Source organism: Coptis chinensis, chromosome 3 (genome assembly GCF_015680905.1).
Source record: "Coptis chinensis isolate HL-2020 chromosome 3, ASM1568090v1, whole genome shotgun sequence".
NCBI classification, from domain to species: Eukaryota; Viridiplantae; Streptophyta; class Magnoliopsida; order Ranunculales; family Ranunculaceae; genus Coptis; species Coptis chinensis.
In genome coordinates this window covers 92,598,389-92,616,833 of record NC_141458.1, presented here as the reverse complement: position 1 = coordinate 92,616,833, position 18,445 = coordinate 92,598,389, and the positions used below count along the sequence as shown (strand labels likewise).

The window sequence follows — 18,445 nt, the reverse complement described above, 5'->3', positions numbered from 1 at the left end:
CGTGAATTTTTAGGTCAGTTCAAAGCCGAACTACTGTGCATGGAAGCAGGATTGAAAGAGTCTTTCGCCACCTTGGCATTTTACAACGCTTGCTGTGTGCGCAACACGGCACTCGCCAGATCACTGATGAAAGAACATCCCGAGACTTTATCGAAGATGTACGCTCGAGTCGACAAGTATATAAAGTTGCAAGAAGGCCTAAAGCGTCAAGGCCTACCAAAAGAAGAAGAAGAGGTCGCAGCAATATCAGATGACCCCCCAGTCTCCAAAAAGCGCCCCCGACAACAAGAGAGGAAGCCGGGTAACAAAATGAATAACAACCGCGAGCTCACCGTCCTGACACGCTCGCCCAGTTACATCCTAGAAAAGATCAAGCGAGCTTCATATTTCCGACCTGATGTATGGCAACCAGTGGACCGACCTGACAAACCGTACTGCGCATTTCACCGAGCCAAATCTCACGAGACTGATGCATGCTGGGGGCTAAAGCACTACCTCCAAGATCTCATCGAAGCAGGGAATATCAAACAGTATACTAACATAGCCAACAGTGACTTATGCCATAAGCTCATGGCTCGCCGAGTGCGCAGTAGATCCCCACCTCGCCAGACCCATCACAAGGTTCAAGCTCGTTCCCGCAGCAGAGGACGTCTCCGAGACCGTGACCATTCTCGCCATGAACGCCGACAGCACTCATCAGATCGCGACAACGCCAGAACTATTTATATGATCACTTTCCCAGATGATTCTGTGACATCTTCCAGAGAGAAACGCAGGCGTGTCGGCGCCCTTCAAGAAGTTTATCATTTTTCTTCACATGCGTCACACGCTCCGTGAAGTTCAGGTTGCAACATAGGGGGTATTACGTTTACCGAGGCCGACCTCAACAAGGTTTGCCTCCCACACAACGATGCACTTGTTGTCCATGTCAAGATCAGCGACTAGACAGTCAAATGCGTCCTAATAGACCTGGGCAGTTCGTGCGACATCATGTTCTATCATACAATTCAAGAAATGAACTTACCTAAGTCAGTCTTTATAGATCCGATCGCTCCTCTTTATGGGTTTAATGGCTCCAGGGCCGACCCAATCGGCGATATCATACTCCCAGTTTCAGTGGGATCTAGAGAGGACAAAGTCAGCTTCAATACACGTTTCAGCGTTCTAGACATCAAGTCGTCTTATAATGCTATCCTAGGGCGGCGTTAGATTCACCAAATGCAAGCTATACCATCCACGCTGCATCAAGTTCTTCGCTTCCCAAGACCAAGAGGCATGATGGAGCTTCGAAGCAATCAACTTGAAGCTTATCATTGTAATCAAATCCTCTTTGCAAACAAGACCGCTGACCTGCATACTCATACAAGGAACGAGCCCACCAGTTATACAATGGCCAAAGACCTGGTTACTGAGGACAGAGCCAAAGCATCAAAGCAGCACGCTGGGGGCTCCAGCAAGAAGGTTCAGTCGTCTATTTCAACTCCAGAAGTTAATCCAGTCATTGTCGCTCCACCAGGTCGGATCCCAGAAGTTACATCAGTTGTTGTCAATCCAGCAGTCAAAACCCCGGAAGTCACATCCGCTGTTGTTGTTCCACCAGTCAGCACATCAGAAGTCACGCCGTCATGTTTTGCGCAACAAATATCAATTCCGAAGGTCACTTCAAAATTTGTTGTCATAACCACAGAGGCCATTCCAGCCCCTGTTGTCGTCGCCACAGATATCGCCCCAGCTCATGCGACCAATTCCACTCTCCCTCAGATCGATAAAGTATCCCCATCTAAGGAAGCATCAGTACCAAAGACAACATCTCAACAGGTAGACAAAGTGCAAGTGAACCTAGGAACCGAAGATGATCCCAAGTTCGTATATGTAGGGGCTAACCTTGACCCCACACTCAAGGCCCAGCTTATAAACTTTTTGGCCATGAATAAAGATGTTTTCGCTTGGTCGTATGTCGATGTGCCTAGAATAGATCCTAATGTTGCGTGTCATAGACTAAACGTGAACCCTAATGCCAGATCAGTTCGCCAACGACCTAAACGACTCTCCCTGCGATTCCAGAAAGCCATCAATGATGAAGTCGAAAAACTTAAGCAAGTCGGGTTCATCAGAAAAGTAGACTATCCAGACTGGATCACTAACATCATCGCAGTTCCAAAAGAAACGGCGACAGATTAGTTCTTTGACTTCGACTTCCGCGACGTTAATCAGGAAACGCCAAAGGATAGCTTCCCCCTACATCGCATAGACCGACTTGTTGATGTGTGGCCATGAGCTCCTCTCTTTCATGGACGCATACAGTGGATACAATGGATACAACCAAATCCCACTCACTGAAGAAAATCAAGAAAAAACATCATTCATCACAGAACAAGGAATCTATTGTTACAACGTCCTCCCCTTCGGACTTAAGAATGCTAGTGCAACGTATCAACGTCTCATCACCGACATGTTCCAGGACATGTTAGGTGACACCATGGAGTCTACATTGGCGACATGGTCGTCAAAGCAAGAAAGCGAAGACCACCTCACTCATCTCGAAAAGCGTTCTCGAGGTTGTCGCCCGAACTTCGAATGAAGCTTAATCCTGAGAAGTGTCTCTTTAGAGCGTCCTCCAGGAAGTTCCTTAGATACCAAGTATCACAAAGAGGGATCGAAGCTAATCCAGACCAAATCCGAGCATTCTTGGACATACCTGATCCCCAGACAAAGAAGCAAATTCAGAAGTTGTCTGGAATGGTCGCGGCACTCAACCGATTTATATCAAGGGCATCAGACAAGTGCCGACCTTTCTTGCAACTTCTTAAAAAGGGTGAGCAGTTTTCGTGGAACGATCAATGCCACCAAGCGTTCTCCACCCTCAAAGAGTACCTGACTACCCCGTCCCGCCAAACCTAAGGATGGCGAAACGCTAGCTAGGGCTATATTTGGCGGTATCAGACTTTGCCATTAGCTCAGTTCTTTTCAAAGAAGAAAACAACTCTGAGAAACTGATCTACTTTACAAGTAAAACGCTCACTCCAGCTGAGAAGAATTATTCGTACATTGAAAAAGCAGTACTCGCATTGTTATACTCGGTAAGAAAATTCAGGCCCTACTTTCAAGCACATCCAATCAAGATTCTCACCGACCTACCTTTGAAGAAAATTCTTCACAAAGAAAACAAGACAACTCGTATGGCAGTATAGGCCGAAGAGCTTGGAGAACACCACATGAAGTTCGGCCCCTCGCGACTTCACGTAGTAAAGGCGGTGGTCATGGCCGATTTCCTAGCAGATTTCCCCAATGACCCAAATTGGGAACCAGAAGCAGAGGTCGTTACCCACAAAGGAAGCCACCAAATCAATATGGTCTCTTTTTGTCGACGGTTCTAGTAACCCTGGGGGAAGTGGGGTCGGAGTCGTCTTAGCATCCCCAGATGGAACCATGGTCGAGAAATCAGTTTGCATTGACTTCGCGACCTCTAACAATGAAGCCGAGTATGAAGCATTAATTATGGGACTTCGCATGGCGATGCAGCTCGGTGTAAAAGAGCTTCAGGTCTTTAGTGACTCGCAACTGGTTGTTCGCCAGATTGCAAAAGAGTACACTACCCATGAAGGTAACCTCGCTAAATACCTTCAAGTCGTTAATCAGTTACTTCCCTTTTTCAAAAAAGTCACGATACACCACTTCCTGCGTGACGAGAACCGTCACGCAGACAGTTTAGCTTATTTGGTCACTCAAACACCGAGCTGCGCCCCTAGACAATTACTCATTGAAGTAGTTGACCGACCTGCTTATCAAGTAGACCATGTATTAGAAATCAACGACCTATGCCCGCTCTCTGCCAATCAGATGAGCCAAACATGGATGCAGCCCATCATTGAATACATCCAACACGGCAAGCTCCCAGACGAGCGTACCAAGGCTAGGAAAATCCCATATCAAGCGCGCCATTACTGCGTGCTCAATAACAAGTTGTTCAGAAAGTCCACTGGCGGCCCTCATTTGAGGTGCGTAAGCCTAGAACAAGGCTAACTGATTTTCGCTGAGATTCATGAAAGAGAGTGTGGAAACCATGCGGGAGGTCGCTCTTTGGCTCACAAAGTGATCTCCCAGGGATACTTTTGGCCTCGCATGCAAATCGACGCCAAAGCATATGTACTCAAAGTCGCCAAATGCCGACATCTTTGGCCACAACATCATACAACCAGCTCGTGAGTTGATTAGCATTGCGAGCCCTTGGCCATTTCATATGTGGGGCATGGACATCATGGGACCATTCATCCCACAGAAAAGTACTAGATTCTGCTTTGTCTTAGCTGCAACTAACTATTTCACTAAATGGGTCGAAGCTATTCCACTCGCAAATGTCAAAGAGTCACATGTCAGAAACGTCATCTGGACTCATATCATCACCAGATTTGGTTTGCCGCACACACTGGTGATGGACAATGGCTCACAGTTCAAGGGCAAAATGGTCAAAGAATTTCTGGCCAAGTGGAAGATAGTTCATGCATTTTCCACTCCCCAGTACGCACAAAGTAATAGTCAAGCTGAGACTAACAACAAAGCAATCTTAGAAAATTTGAAGAAAAAGATTGAGAAGACCAAAAGCCAATGGCCAAATCAGCTAGAAAACATTTTGTGGGCTCACCGCACCACAGCTCACGCAAGTACTGGCGAATTGCCATTCTCCTTGTGTTATGGCACAGAAGCCGTTATTCTAACCGAGCTGACAGTCACTACTACTCGGTCAGAACTTGTCAAGTCTAGAGACAACGATTCGGTCTTAGCACGAGAGGTCGATCTGCTGGAAGAACGGCGCGACCTAGCCGCCATCAGAGTAGCATCCTATCAGCAAATTCTGAAAAAGTGCTACAACAAGCGAGTGCGTCCTCGATCTTTTCAACCCGGCGATCTAGTTTTGAAAAATACTCTGGATGACTCCAAATTAGCATCAACTAAGGAAGGTCCATACATAGTGGAACACGTTGTAGGCAACAGAGCATACTGGATCAAAACTCAAGAAGGGAAATTATTACCACGACCTTGGAACACTTATTTGTTGAAGAAGTTTTATCAATAAAATTACATTGTCGTATATCCCATGTTTTCTCTCACTGTAAATTCAAAGTTAATCTACTTTTGTTTATTATTACAATTCACTCCATTTACTCGCAATGGCAAATCTCGCAATACGCTTTCAGAAGCCCACACGCTTTCCGTGAGCAGAACACTCTCAAGAGCTTATTGGATCCACAGCCTCTCCGAGTCTCGCTAGTCGAGGACCTATACTTCTAGGATTGACTCGGCGAGAACGCTCCCAAAGGAGCAATACGCTTTCATAAGCCCACACGCCTCCGCGGAGCGTAACACTCTCAAGAACTTACAGGCTCCACAGCCTCTCCGAGTCTCGCTAGTCGAAGACCTATACTTCTAGGATCGACTCTCGGTGAACGCCTCCCCGATGAGCAATACGCTTTCATAAGCCCACACGCCTCTCGGAGGCTGAACGCTCTCAAGAGCTTACAAGCTCCACAGCCTCTCCGAGTCTCGCTAGTCGAGGACCTATACTTCTAGGATCGACTCACCGAGAACGCTCCCAGTGAGCAATACGCTTTCATAAGCCCACACACTCTCCGTGAGCAGAACGCTCTCAAGAGCTTACAAGCTCCACAGCCTCTCCGAGTCTCGCTAGTCGAGAACCTATACTTCTAGGATCGACTTAGCGAGAACGCTCTTAGCGAGCAACATGCTGTCTCCGGGCAGAACGCTATCTCCAGCTTACAGGCCCCAATGCCTTACCAACTCACCTAGTGAGAAATCCTTAATATTAAGCTCAGCTTGACGAGAGTACTCCCAATGAGCCTCACAGCAGAGCGCAACAACCACGAAAGAAAGCGATAACTACAAGCATAATGCTTCCTTAAGATAAACCATAGGTTCCTTGGACATTCCATCCCATACGCATTATAAACAAGGTGTTAGCTATAAACATTCAAGCAGAAACATGCATTCCATACACAATCAAGGGGAATACTCACCAAACTAACAACCATTCAAATTACCAACCTTACATCATAACTCGCTAGTTCGAGGCATAACGGCCAAACCTCCGGCCACCAACGAGTCGTCAACTTCAGCTTCTTTCCCCTCAACTACTATGGACACACCATCCAGATTTAGACTCATAAGAACATCAGACATAGCAACTTCAGTGCGAGGCACAACAATCTCCGGAGCAGCGATGAAAGAAGTAAGCGCACCACTGGTATCGCCCTGTACTGATACCACTAAAGGACAAAGAGTACAGCGTCCATGCTCCTCTTTCAAAGCTTTATAATCAGCTTCCAAATCAACAAAGTCAGCGTCCAGCTCGTCATAAGCTTTAGTAGCGTCTTGAGCAACTCCCTTGCAATGCAGAGCGTACTCATTCAGCCTACCAATTTCCACAGTCGCTGCATTAACATTCTTTTCAGCACCTTGTAGTTTCAGCTTCAGATCTTTCGTCTCAGTATCCTTCAGCATCTTCGCCAAACTAAGAGCTTGGTGCGTTTTCTTCAGGTCTTCAAGCTCCTCGCGTTCCATCTTAGCAGCATCCTGGACATTCTTTAGCTCCTCGGTCAGCTTCACCACAGTTTCCATATCTGTCTTAGAGAATTGGGTAATCTCCTTCAGCTTCTGAAATCCACTCACAAGCTACAGACGCACACATATGTTAATAATCAATTCGCAACGAGTTTAATAAGCAAGCAAATAAGCTAAAACAAGACAGCCCCACGTACCAGACATTGAGCGATTTCCATCCGTTTTAAGTTATCCTCCAACCCCCTCTCATCCAGCTCCTTACGGTTGCCATCCAAAGCTATATGATCAAGCAGACAGGCCGCTACCTTACTCAATCTGAAGCTGCAATCAGTACGCTGCACCCCATTGTCATCCAGGTATACAAGTTGGGTCTCCAAGTCCTCAGCAGTCATAGTTGATTTCACCTTTCGCCTTTACGAACTCTTACGCGCCGGGCGGACTAGGCTCTTGCACCACCGGCGACGAGCTCGGCCTAGCTCCAAAAGTAGCAAGATCCAAACCTACTCCGGTCTCGCCCGAGTCTTGCGAGTGGTAGTCCCACTAATTCGACCACCACCAGAACCACCCCCAGTGCTGGAACTCTCCCCCAAAGCATACCTCACAGCTTTAGCAACCCTTACAGTGTCTTGCTCAGACGCATCAGCTTTCCTCTTCGACGACCTGCTCCTTACACGAGGGTTGAAAACCACCGTCTCCAACTCTACAGGAGCACCAATCGACCCACCCTCAGGTCGCCAACTTGACCCACCCGCACCTGAGGCACCAGCACCTCCTGAGGGTCGTCTGGAGCTAACACGACCCCGGTTTCTATCCTCCCTGGTTACCAAGTCACTTGGGCGCTTCTCCATCACTTCCCTCCTAGCTTGACCTCGAGCTCGATCCTTCTGAATTCTTCTTTTCTCCCGGATCGCTGGACCCCCTTTCTCTACAAAGAAATGAGCAACTTCAGCGGCTTCGCCTTGTTTCTTGCACTTTCGACTCAACCGCGCGAACCTCTCTATTTCCCCACGATCAGTTCGTGTTTTGACAGAAAAATCTACAAGCCAAGCAAAGACACAGATCAGTTAGAATAGCAACAACTCACCCATTAAAATGGCATGTACAAGACACTCCCACCCACCGAAGATATTGCAAATCCTAGTTTGCAACCTACACCCGCTAGCACAGTAGTTGCCAACTAGCAGCAACGTCCTCTTGGTCCAAGCCTCGTTGCTTACACCGTCGATCACACCAGAACGTGTGGTCATAGTTTGCAAGCTAAAGTTAAAATTACCAAATCGCTTTCTTTACAAAGTGCTTTCGGTAATATCGGACACCCCTATGCGGTACTCGCCACTTGCATTCAGCAGGTCGAACACCTTGAACAGCCGCCAGGTGTTACCAACAAACTGACAAGGGGACTTCCAACAATGAGCTAGAAAGTCGCAAACCAGCTTCGAGAACGGTATTTGCATATGCGCTCTTAGCTGACCCTCATAGATTATTACCCTACCATTCGGCGGATTGTATTCTTCACTCCGCACATTTTCACTCGACCTTGGTTCGTATATCTCCAGGTCCGGTACGTTTATTCCATAAGCTGCTCTCATTTCGAGGAACGCACTCGCTGCACGATGATCCACCGTCCTAGGGGGCAACCCACTTGAAGACGACCCCTCACTACGACCTGACGTGCTAGCCACAGCACCAACAGAGCCAGATCAAACACTACCCTCATCTCTCCTAACTTCCTCACCATGCTCAGATTGATTACCAAGACTCACTGACTCTTCCTTATCATCCTCATACTCACCACATCTTAAAGAGACCTCTCGAACCTCTTCAGATCGAGTATCGTCAGAGTCAGACATTTTTACGTTTTCTTCTTACCGACTACCCAAACTTAAATAATAAAGCCTAACACCGACCTATCTACTAAACACACAACGCTTGACTAAGATGAAAGAAAATGGAAAACGGAAAGGCAGCATATCACTACACCAAAACACTATATTACTAACGCCCATATATTTTAGTTCCTAACGTTTTCCCAGTGTAACTAGGTTCCTAACGGTTTTCGGGCGTTTAAATGGTTCATAAAGTGTTACATTAATTTTATCTTATTTGAGAATTAATTGGTAACGAATTTTAAAAGTTTTGCTTCGACTACAAACCGTAAAGGTTAAGATAATATTAGAAAATAAAGAAGTAAATTAGAATTTTTAGTGAGGGGGGACTAAAAACAATTGAAACATCGCGTTCGTCTCTCTTCTCCCTCTTAAACTAATTCTCTTCTTTTATAGTTTTCATCGCCTCTCTCTCTCTAGCCACGACCACCCTTCATCAACACTACTTACGCCGCCCTTTGCCTTCTTTTTCTTGGGTTTGCGTTTAGTTCACAACTAAACTTTGGTGTTAGTCGTTGCTTCAATTGTAACCAAAGGTGTGATTTTTATTTTGATATCTTGTGTTTCTTCAATGAAAAATACAATTTTTGTGGTAAGATTTTGTTCTTTTATGTGTAATAGGTGAGTGATGGCATTCCTATTTTTATTTATCGAAATAGCACTTCAAAAAATTGTTTTCTTTTGTCAATATGATTAAAAGGGTCAAGAATCAGCAGCAGCATGTCGCACGCCCAAGCTGCTATTTTGTGAACCAACAACATTGATCACAACTGATTGAACACATATATTCAGGTAATTAGAAATTCTATATTGTTGTTCTTGCATTCCAACTGCTATCTCATACTTATTAACATAATTAAAAAAATGTTTGTGATATGGCCAACAAAGATTATATCCAGTAGATTATGTTGAAGCAATTTTATTCCTCTTATACAAATGCAATTGGGTTGGGAATTGTATGAAGGATGAACTAAATACCAAATTAATTATGTAGAAAAAGTACCCAAAAAATTCTGCAAATCAGGTCTAGCTAGTCTACTATGTAGGACCTGCAATAACGTTCCACATGTATTCATAGTATAATACTGTTAATTCTAAATGACAGCCACTGTTGAATATTCCAAGATTTCTATTTTGCCATGTGGTTCCTTTTTACACTTTTAGCAAACTTATAATCTGATTAGTTACTAGAATTTTGTGCATTAAAAGAGTATCTAAGGCTCTATGGCATAATACGTACCACCTTAGGCATTCAACAACTCTGCAACTTTTTTCTACTCCTATTCCAATGTCCTGCTTAAGTAATGCCTCATTTTGCACTTGCCTTTTTTCTTTCATTAATATTTGCATAAGTTTTCTATGACGTGGTGACAACGCTATGGGTATGGGTACTATTGATAAGGAGAATGGCTATACAAATCTTGATTTTCTAAAATATAGGTTAGGGATAAAGATACAAGTACCGTAATTGAGATGTTATTTGTAGTTTTGCTATAACTTATAACATTCACTTTTGCACAATTTTCAATAGTAGAGCTTTATATGAGTATCACAAGGGAAATGAGTAACATTCACAAGGGAATAAATGTGTTAAGAGAGGTTTTTCTGAAGGTGATACCTCAGATGCCCTTGGTCAAGCGTTAAGAGAGAAGGTTTGAAATTTTGATTTTCCATTTGTTTTCAGTTTTTTTATTATTTCATATGCTGGGAATATCCATGTAACTTGTATAGAATTTTCAGGTTTTACGCTCTATTGCTCCTATCTCGGCCGGGGATGAAAGGCATTTATTGGAGAGGAATGTAAATGCAGTCCTTCAAAAAAGGATGGAGGAGTTGCAAAGGAATTTACATCAGGTGATTATTGAAATGATTCTCTTTAATGCATTTGATGTTAGTGATGGTTACTTATCAATTGACCTCAATATGAAATGCGGAATACAAAAATGACGTGTAGAAATGTAATTGTTGATGCTTTAAACTCTTAGATGAGAAGGCATTGACAAAATTCTGCAAACTCAGACATTTAGTTTATGTTATTACTTATCAAAACAGAGTGGCAGTTCTTTTCAAGTAAATGGTCAGCGTCTGAAAATATTTCATGAACTTCAGGTCGACTGCTGTGGAAGAAACCCTTCTGCCAGCATCATCATACATGTCAGGAAACCCAAATATCTATTACTATTATTAATAAGCGGTTTCGAAGTTCAATTTGTGATAGCCAGTTCATTTATTCTTTGTCAATAGTGTGACCATACATGTTGATTGTATTTGTTCACATGCTGAAGAAAACGTCCCTCAGACATTGGATTTGGAAACCAGATTTTGGTATAATTGAAACAGGTGCTCACATCAATAATAATGCAGGCAATCCCAACAAGAAGTTCAATTTTCCTGTCGATTTTGCAAGGTGTGGAATAATTTTTTTTCTTCTCTTTATAAGGAAATTAGATGCTTTGTGAATTGTGATTGTATTTTCTACACAATCATACGACTCTGGATACAATTATTTTTCCCCGATAATATAATATTGATTATTTTATCTGTATTCTTATGTTCTTTATCATTAAAGGTCCGTGTGATCGCTGCTGGATGCTGTCTAATTATCAGCTTCTTTCTGTTTATAATGAACTGATTAGTTCCGTTACTCATTGCATTTAAAGGAGTATGGGATTGTTAAATGAATATATACTTTGGGAAAAATTAGAGCTGCTAGGAAATACATAGAGAAGAAGCTAAACACTCCCTGAGATGTTTCATATATGTTTTAGAAATATCAGAATTGTTGGGTAACTGTTATAACCAAGTCAGGAGTAAACTCAAAATATTAAGTATCTTTTAGATTTGACAAAGACGACTGCAACAAGGATGATGTAAAATACTTGCTCTTTTACTAATGTTTTATTTTCTCTCTAAGTGTCATTGCATTTTGCTATCTGCATAGTTATTTATATTCTTTCTTTGTACTTTTTCTTTACTTCCTTCAGTTCCACGTTAGAATCGGGTCTGTTTCTTTGCATACCAAATAGCATTCTCTACTAGGGAATAAAAAAGAGCCTATGCCAAATAAACATGAGGACCTTTGTGGCAAGACTTAGGACACCCTTTTTCAAATCGTTCACTAGTATGTTTTCAAGGTCATTTATTTGGTGATCCTGTTACTGGCCTCTATTCTACCTAGGCCACATTATCTATTGATTTCCCGGCCTTCAAATTACTCAATATTAGTACATGAATGATTCATAGCTTTTCTCTATCTAATATGCTGCCTTTCAGATGTGCCTTTAGTAGTTTAGTGGATTGTTTAACAGTTGGGGGATGCATATCATGAGATACCCACACCATTGTTTGATCACGTCTCTCTCTCTCTCTCTCTTTTCTCCCAGAATGTTCCTTTTTGGGTTCCTAACTAGTCATTGACATGTGTGGCCAAGTAGTACATAGCAGCTGTGCTTCCTATTGCTTGTATAAGTCCATGTTTCTTTATATTATTAACACCTATCAAATCCAATCTCATCATCTGTCATACTAATATGTGTGTGGTTTTCACACTGTGATTTAGGTTATGTTCAATGCAGTCTTGGAACACGCATGCAGTGAACAAGTGGCAAGAATGTCTGCTATGGATAGCTCCAGCAGAAATGCTGGAGACATGCTTGATCGTCTCACACTTACTTACAACAGGTCTCCCATTATCTTTCTCACACTTACTTACAACACATGTATAAAAAAAACAGGTATATAACTTGCGCCAGTGTGTCACATCCGTGCACATACCAACTGCATCAGAAATTCATACCTTTTGTTGTTGTTGCAACTTACTTATACTTGATACTAATTATTCCTTTTGTGATTTCTGATTATAGAACCTATCAAGCAGCTATCACCACTGAACTTATTCATCTCTTTATATTATGCCTTAACTTTTTTGTCTTTGGTTTCAGGTATGGGATCACCAAAAGATCATAGTAATACCTGATCATTATATATTCACAAGTGATGAGCGTGCGAACCGTAACGTGGACATCTTGTGGGACTTTTGTGGAGAGTAAGATATCAAGGATCTTGGTGATTTCAGGGTATGTGTTATCTCTTGTTTTGGTTGTGAACTTGCCATTGATCTTTCTAGCAAAGTGAATTTAATATTCTGCTGGTATTTATCAAGTATTTGTTTAATCGTATTGCAGGCTAACCCGGATTATAAAGGTATGTCATCATTGTAGGCCTTGGGAGGTGCCTCTCTCTCTCTCCCAATAGGCTTATTTTATTTTTGTGGTCCCTTTTATGACTTTATTTAATTTGCTTGCAGGTCCTGCTTGGTACTGATTCACACACATGCCATGCTGGTGCATTTGGCCAGTTCGCCACTAATGCCGGTTTTGTTATGGGTGCTGGAAAACTCCTTAAGGTATGTCTATGATTTCTTTATAGCTTATTGATATTCCAATCCCATCCAGTCAAGCTATGTATGAAAGCATAAAAACCGTTTAAACCTAAGTAAGATGGACATTTTATATTCTTGAATCCCCCAAAAAAATCTTCCCCGCATGGTTTGATCTTTGTCTTTGATCAAGTGAATGTGCTGGTTATTACTTTTTGTGTTGTGTCTGCCCTATGAAATTAACTCAGTTAAAGATAAAAGTAAAGTTGAATGTAGTTATTTTGTATAATTGCATATATGTTACTTTAGTTATTTTGTTATGGAACTAGTTTTAGTGTTCCATGTTGGAACATAAATGGAGAGCAGCAACAGGAGACCTAGTAGTTAATGAAAGGTAAGATCCTTGTGTGGTTTTCTTTCGTTTCATCTGTGACAATTGTATGCGGATGTTGGAATATTCACGAGTTTTATTTTGGAAAATGGGTTCTTACATGTGAGTAGTGTGAAGGTATGGTGTATATATATTTGAAGTGTGGTATCTCTGGTTGGAACTAATAGAGGTGTATAACACTGATATAAGTGGAAGTGATGTATATGTTGTTTTCATTTTAATTTTGGTATATAATTTATAGTGTCATTTTGATTCGAGGATTAGTTATTTGACTTAACTGGCATTGGTCGAGATGGTTAAGTAGCTGGTTCTACGAATCACTATATATTTGAGTAGTTGGGTTTACGACCGAGGTCTGAGGTTTTAATATATGTTATGAAAGTATATTATTTGATTTTCAGGTTATGACAGGATTTATGTCTATGAAATGTTGAAAATACTGAGGGAGGTTCTACCCCAAATTTTTTATGTCTTTTCGTCAAGGTGTAACAAGGTTATAGGGTTTTGGAATATATAAACTTTCAATACTATGCTTATATTGCTACTAGTCTACTACCATACTCTATTTTCTGAATTCTGTAGGTTGAGTATAAGGAGCTACTACTTAAGAATAAGATATAAGTATATATCTATACATATTTGTTTTCTACTGCCTGACTCTTTTTTATTTATTTCTATTGGTGTATATGATGAAAAGGACTTTTATGATGATATCATCCCAAAGTCATCCCCTGATGCTTGCAACTATTGAAGGTGGGAGTTCTATACAAATGACGTGAGAGCTTGAGTTTAGGGACAAGTCCCATTGATTTGGAAAACAATGTATATTTCATTCGTGACAAGTCCTATTTATGAAAAGATATTTTTGTGATGTTATTTTAATAAAAGATTATGTGATTGGATGTACTTATGAGATTTCTTGTTTATGTTATGGACGATTATAAAATACCCAATAAGTGGGGACATCTTTATGCAGGTTAGTAGTCTCCCAAAAAGGATGATTTTGGGGGAAATTATTTTTTTTACATATGAAATAGTTTTGTAACGGTGGAAAACCGTAACTAAGCTTTGTAATAAATAACACTTACGAAGCAACAAAACCGTTACCAAAACGTTACAAATTCTATAAATCAATTACACAAATAAACGTTACTAACTTTCTAAAATTGTTACTGTTGTTGGAAAAGAGTAACACAAAAAAACGTTACTAATACTATAAAACCGTTACTGTTGTTAGAAAAGAGTAACAGTCAAAAAGCGTTACAAACTCTATAAAAGCGTTACTAATGTTAGAAAAGAGTAACATAATTAAGTAAATAAAACCGTTAGTAAATATTTTTAGCTACGGAAAAAACTGTTACAATAAATAATTATGTAACGGTTTTAAGCCGTTACGAATATTAATAACGAATTAGCAATGCCCAAACTGTGACGCATAAAAACCGTTACAAATCTTTTTAGTAACGGTTTCTGACTGTTAGGGATGTCCTGTTTTGGTATAGCTAGCAGCAGAAACATTCACCTGAGAAACCCTAACTTGCAGTTTTGTTGAAGACGAAAACAAAAAATAACTTTGCAGTTGTCCCAAATTTGATTTTGTGCAACCGCCCGTTCAGTTACCAAGGAGTTATGATTACAACCTACGGCCTAGCCCACACACATGGCTCAAGGAACTGTCTTTTCACGATTCTGAAAAATGTGGCGACACGTTTCTCTACCAACTGCTATGATTCGGTCACATGCCAATCACGTAACAACTTTTGTTTTCCAACCAAATTGTCATGCAATCCAAGTCGAACATTACAGCGTGCCAATTACTCAACTTACACCAGCCGCTCGTCCACTCATGCTCAACACGTATTGATGTTTTCTCTCAACAGATAACCCCCTCTTAGCAAATCGCTTCCATGAACAGTGCAATCTACTGAGAGGGGGTTGTGTAAGGGAGTAATATCCTCATTAAAGAATATTAAGCACGCATTAAGCATAAGTAAAGATCGCTGCGCAACCAGGACATCGTCCTCCAAGATCGACTCGCGAGCAGCTCGCTTTATGTAGGTGGTACACTCCAGCTCGCTCAAGAACGTCCCAAGAAAACTGAACGACCTGGAGCAGAATGCTTCGAATAAAGACATTTTCCTTAATCCAAGGGTAATCATTACCAAAGTCATATCTGTACTTCCAATTACGGGAATTATGAACTACTGCACCCACTCCCAATGATCACCGCCTTCCTACCAGAACCAACCTAACACCCATTCGTAATCTCCACCCTACATATGTACAAGGAAGTACACGTGTCTCGAAGATCAACACTCTCTTGTGCCTATAAATACCACCTACATGAACTACGTGAGACCTGATTCTTCTCTCCTCCCCCGTAATCAAGAGAGATCGTAAGGGCGCTTAAGCTACTTAGCGAACTCGGTCTTTCCCAAATCCAAACCATTTCTTCTTCCCCCGTATATGTAAGGGAAAAACGCCCCTTTACACATGTTTTGCAGTTTTTATGAACCCAAGCCCGCTGTAATTCCAGTATATATAACTGATCAAAATGTGCTGCGTAAAACAGTAGTTGGATTTTGGCTAGAGAAGAAACAGGGCTTTTGTATGTTTGACACTGAATAAGCCCAAAGGATGTAATTTCAAATCAGTTTGAATATCTAGCCCTATTAACAACGGGTCTCGGTCAGGGCTTATATCCATAGCAAATCTTTGTTGTCATTACTGATATTGAGAAGAAAGAGTCGAAGAAACCAAGAAATCCTGCTGCAGATTTCAAGGTCTCCTCCATTTCAGATTTTAGGTAATGTAACTTTGTGATCAAATATAAAAAAATCAGGAGATTTTAGGTAAAGGGTTTCAAAATCCTTAAAGGTGCTCTGTTTCTAATTTTGCATACCAAGGTTTCATTTCATATTCCCTGATAGTGTGTGGCAAATACTTTATTTAACAACTTATTGCTTTCTGTTATTGTTAGTTACATAATATCTTTTGTGTTTGCTATTAGTAGTGTAGAGATGATGAGCGAAACGGAAATAATCGAAAACGATGGGATGTCGTGCAGAAGCCTGAACAGGATCACAAAGATTTTAGAAGGGCTTACCGAGCCGCAAAAATACTATCGAGAATAGTGTTATGCTCTACACAACTGTCTATATTGTATGTAAAGAAGGTCCCTCTAAAGAGAGAGAGCTATAACTCAACGGTTTTGGCATCTATACGAGAAAAGCATCTTGAATTAAGGTGGAAAAATCACAAAGTTATGGTAAAGTTACTTTCATTGTTCTTCAGCTATCTCGACCGCCTACTTGCTTCCGTGATCTGGTCTATGAAGAAATCAAGGTACAAGTTAAAGATGTTATATTCCATTTGATTGAACAAGATCGAGAGGGTAAGCAGATCGATCGTGATTTGTTGAAGAATGTGTCTTTTTTGTTGAAATTGGAATGGGGCAAATGAACTGTTATGAAGATGACTTTGAAGTGGCCATGCTTGATAACACTCTTGCTTATTACTCTAGGAAGGCTTCTAAGTGGATTGAAGAATACTTTTTGAAGGCCGATGAGTGTTTGAAAGACTTGGCAAATTATGACGGCTTGGAATTCTTGGATACATTCCACAAAATCATTATCGGTATTTCTATAGATTTGACTGACCAAACAATTTTCTTTGGTTCACAGCTTACAATTGTTCCAAATAGAGCATATGGGGTAAATAGTGAAAATTAAGCAACTTCAGAATTTCAGATTAAGATACATCTTTTTAAACTTAACAGGCATGGTACATTTCCCTTCCAAATATTACAGTTAATATAGAACCATCAACCATGTCGCCCAGTGCTAAAGAATGCATGATGTTGGAGTAGAAAGAATGAGGGATAATCTCATCACAATTCAGCTTTAGGTTTCTTCACAGGCAAGCAATTTTCAATCCATGCCGCGTAACCCCCTCCCATGTTCTTCACATGTTTAAACTCCTGCAATTTATTATATGCTACTAGATAATTATATATTTATATATGAACAAAATTGAAAGAAAAAATTGTCCCATTTGATTATAACTTACGCTATTGAGTAGCTCAGCTGATGCATGGAGTGAACGTACGCCACTTTGACAGCCCTTCACAGTTTAAAAAAGCAAACAGATGAGAATCTGGAATCGAATAAATTGAGGGTGCAACTATTGTGTTTATTTTTCAACAAATACATGAACTTTTTATGTGGACGGCAGTGCATACTGATAAAAGAGCTCAACGAATAGGGGAATCCACACTTCAAAGTTCTAACAACTTTCTTTTTGGTGGTGATGTTCTCACTTACCAATCAAAATTCCTAATTATTAATGTTGACATGTTTATATATATATTGATATTGTATTTTATCTATCGATGACGATTGGTGGTTAGCATTTTCGTGTGATGCATCTACTTAATTTGCTTGGTATCTACTGACATTCAGACTTAATTATATATTTCGATTCAGTCGATTGTAATATCAAATGTTATGAGTTTAGCTCTATAGAAGCATAAAAGGATGACCCACATATTAATTAAAACAATTGGCACTTGACACATTTAATTGTGAAGAGGTGTATTGAATTTCCTAAGGAATCATTTTATGGATTTTTAACATTTCTTGGATCCATTAAACTGATGATTTTTGTACGTATTATAATTATGATTAAAAAGAAGGTTTTGGTAATTTGTTCATTCTGCAGTAAACAAGGTTTAATCACTTCTTATTTAGTTATGTGTGCGCACCGAAACACCAGTGATATTATGGACGTCTCTTCTTCAATATGTTTTTTTTTTCTATTTTTGATGAATTGACTATTTTGAGACACCTCATCTTATTGTTGTTTGAACTCAAATAAACAGATGTAGTACTTGATTAATCAAGGTGCATGTGGGGTGGTTTCTCGACATAGGCAAACATAGAAATTGAAATCAATTTTTTTCCCCTAATAGTGGGTGGGATTAGATTATTTAATTTTTGTAGATAGCAACCGTAAACCTAAATACGGCTGATGTTTATGACTGTCCAAACACAATGACTCGGCTTTTCTTCCAACAAAAGATGTCATTCTTAACTTTGTTACGTTGCTTGCATGCTTTTTATAATCATTTGGTGGCGTTCTTTTTCTTTTTTATCATTATTATGAGAAGGACAAAAACTGGGCTACTTCCGGTTTCTTTATAATCACTGCACTAAC

The 18,445-nt window shown here is 40.7% G+C and overlaps 1 protein-coding gene and 2 long non-coding RNA genes across 3 annotated transcripts; 2 read left to right on the top strand and 1 right to left on the bottom strand.

Moving 5' to 3' along the window:
- Nucleotides 1-10,710: 10,710 nt before the first annotated feature.
- LOC147511682 (3-isopropylmalate dehydratase large subunit, chloroplastic-like) lies at nt 10,711-14,144 on the top strand. Its single transcript, XM_086599404.1, has 6 exons — nt 10,711-10,869; nt 12,022-12,143; nt 12,404-12,538; nt 12,647-12,665; nt 12,769-12,867; nt 13,929-14,144. The coding sequence occupies exons 3-6, from the start codon at nt 12,459-12,461 to the stop codon at nt 13,980-13,982; spliced, it is 252 nt and encodes an 83-aa protein (XP_086455530.1). The 5' UTR covers nt 10,711-10,869; nt 12,022-12,143; nt 12,404-12,458; the 3' UTR covers nt 13,983-14,144.
- A 1,606-nt stretch (nt 14,145-15,750) lies between these two features.
- On the top strand, nt 15,751-16,894 carry LOC147511681 (uncharacterized). Its single transcript, XR_015217049.1, has 2 exons — nt 15,751-16,037; nt 16,242-16,894. It is a non-coding gene; the product is annotated as an uncharacterized LOC147511681 (long non-coding RNA).
- A 46-nt stretch (nt 16,895-16,940) lies between these two features.
- Nucleotides 16,941-17,487, bottom strand: LOC147511680 (uncharacterized). The gene is made up of 2 exons (XR_015217048.1): nt 17,300-17,487; nt 16,941-17,210 (listed from the first exon to the last, which is right to left on the bottom strand). It is a non-coding gene; the product is annotated as an uncharacterized LOC147511680 (long non-coding RNA).
- Nucleotides 17,488-18,445: the final 958 nt, after the last annotated feature.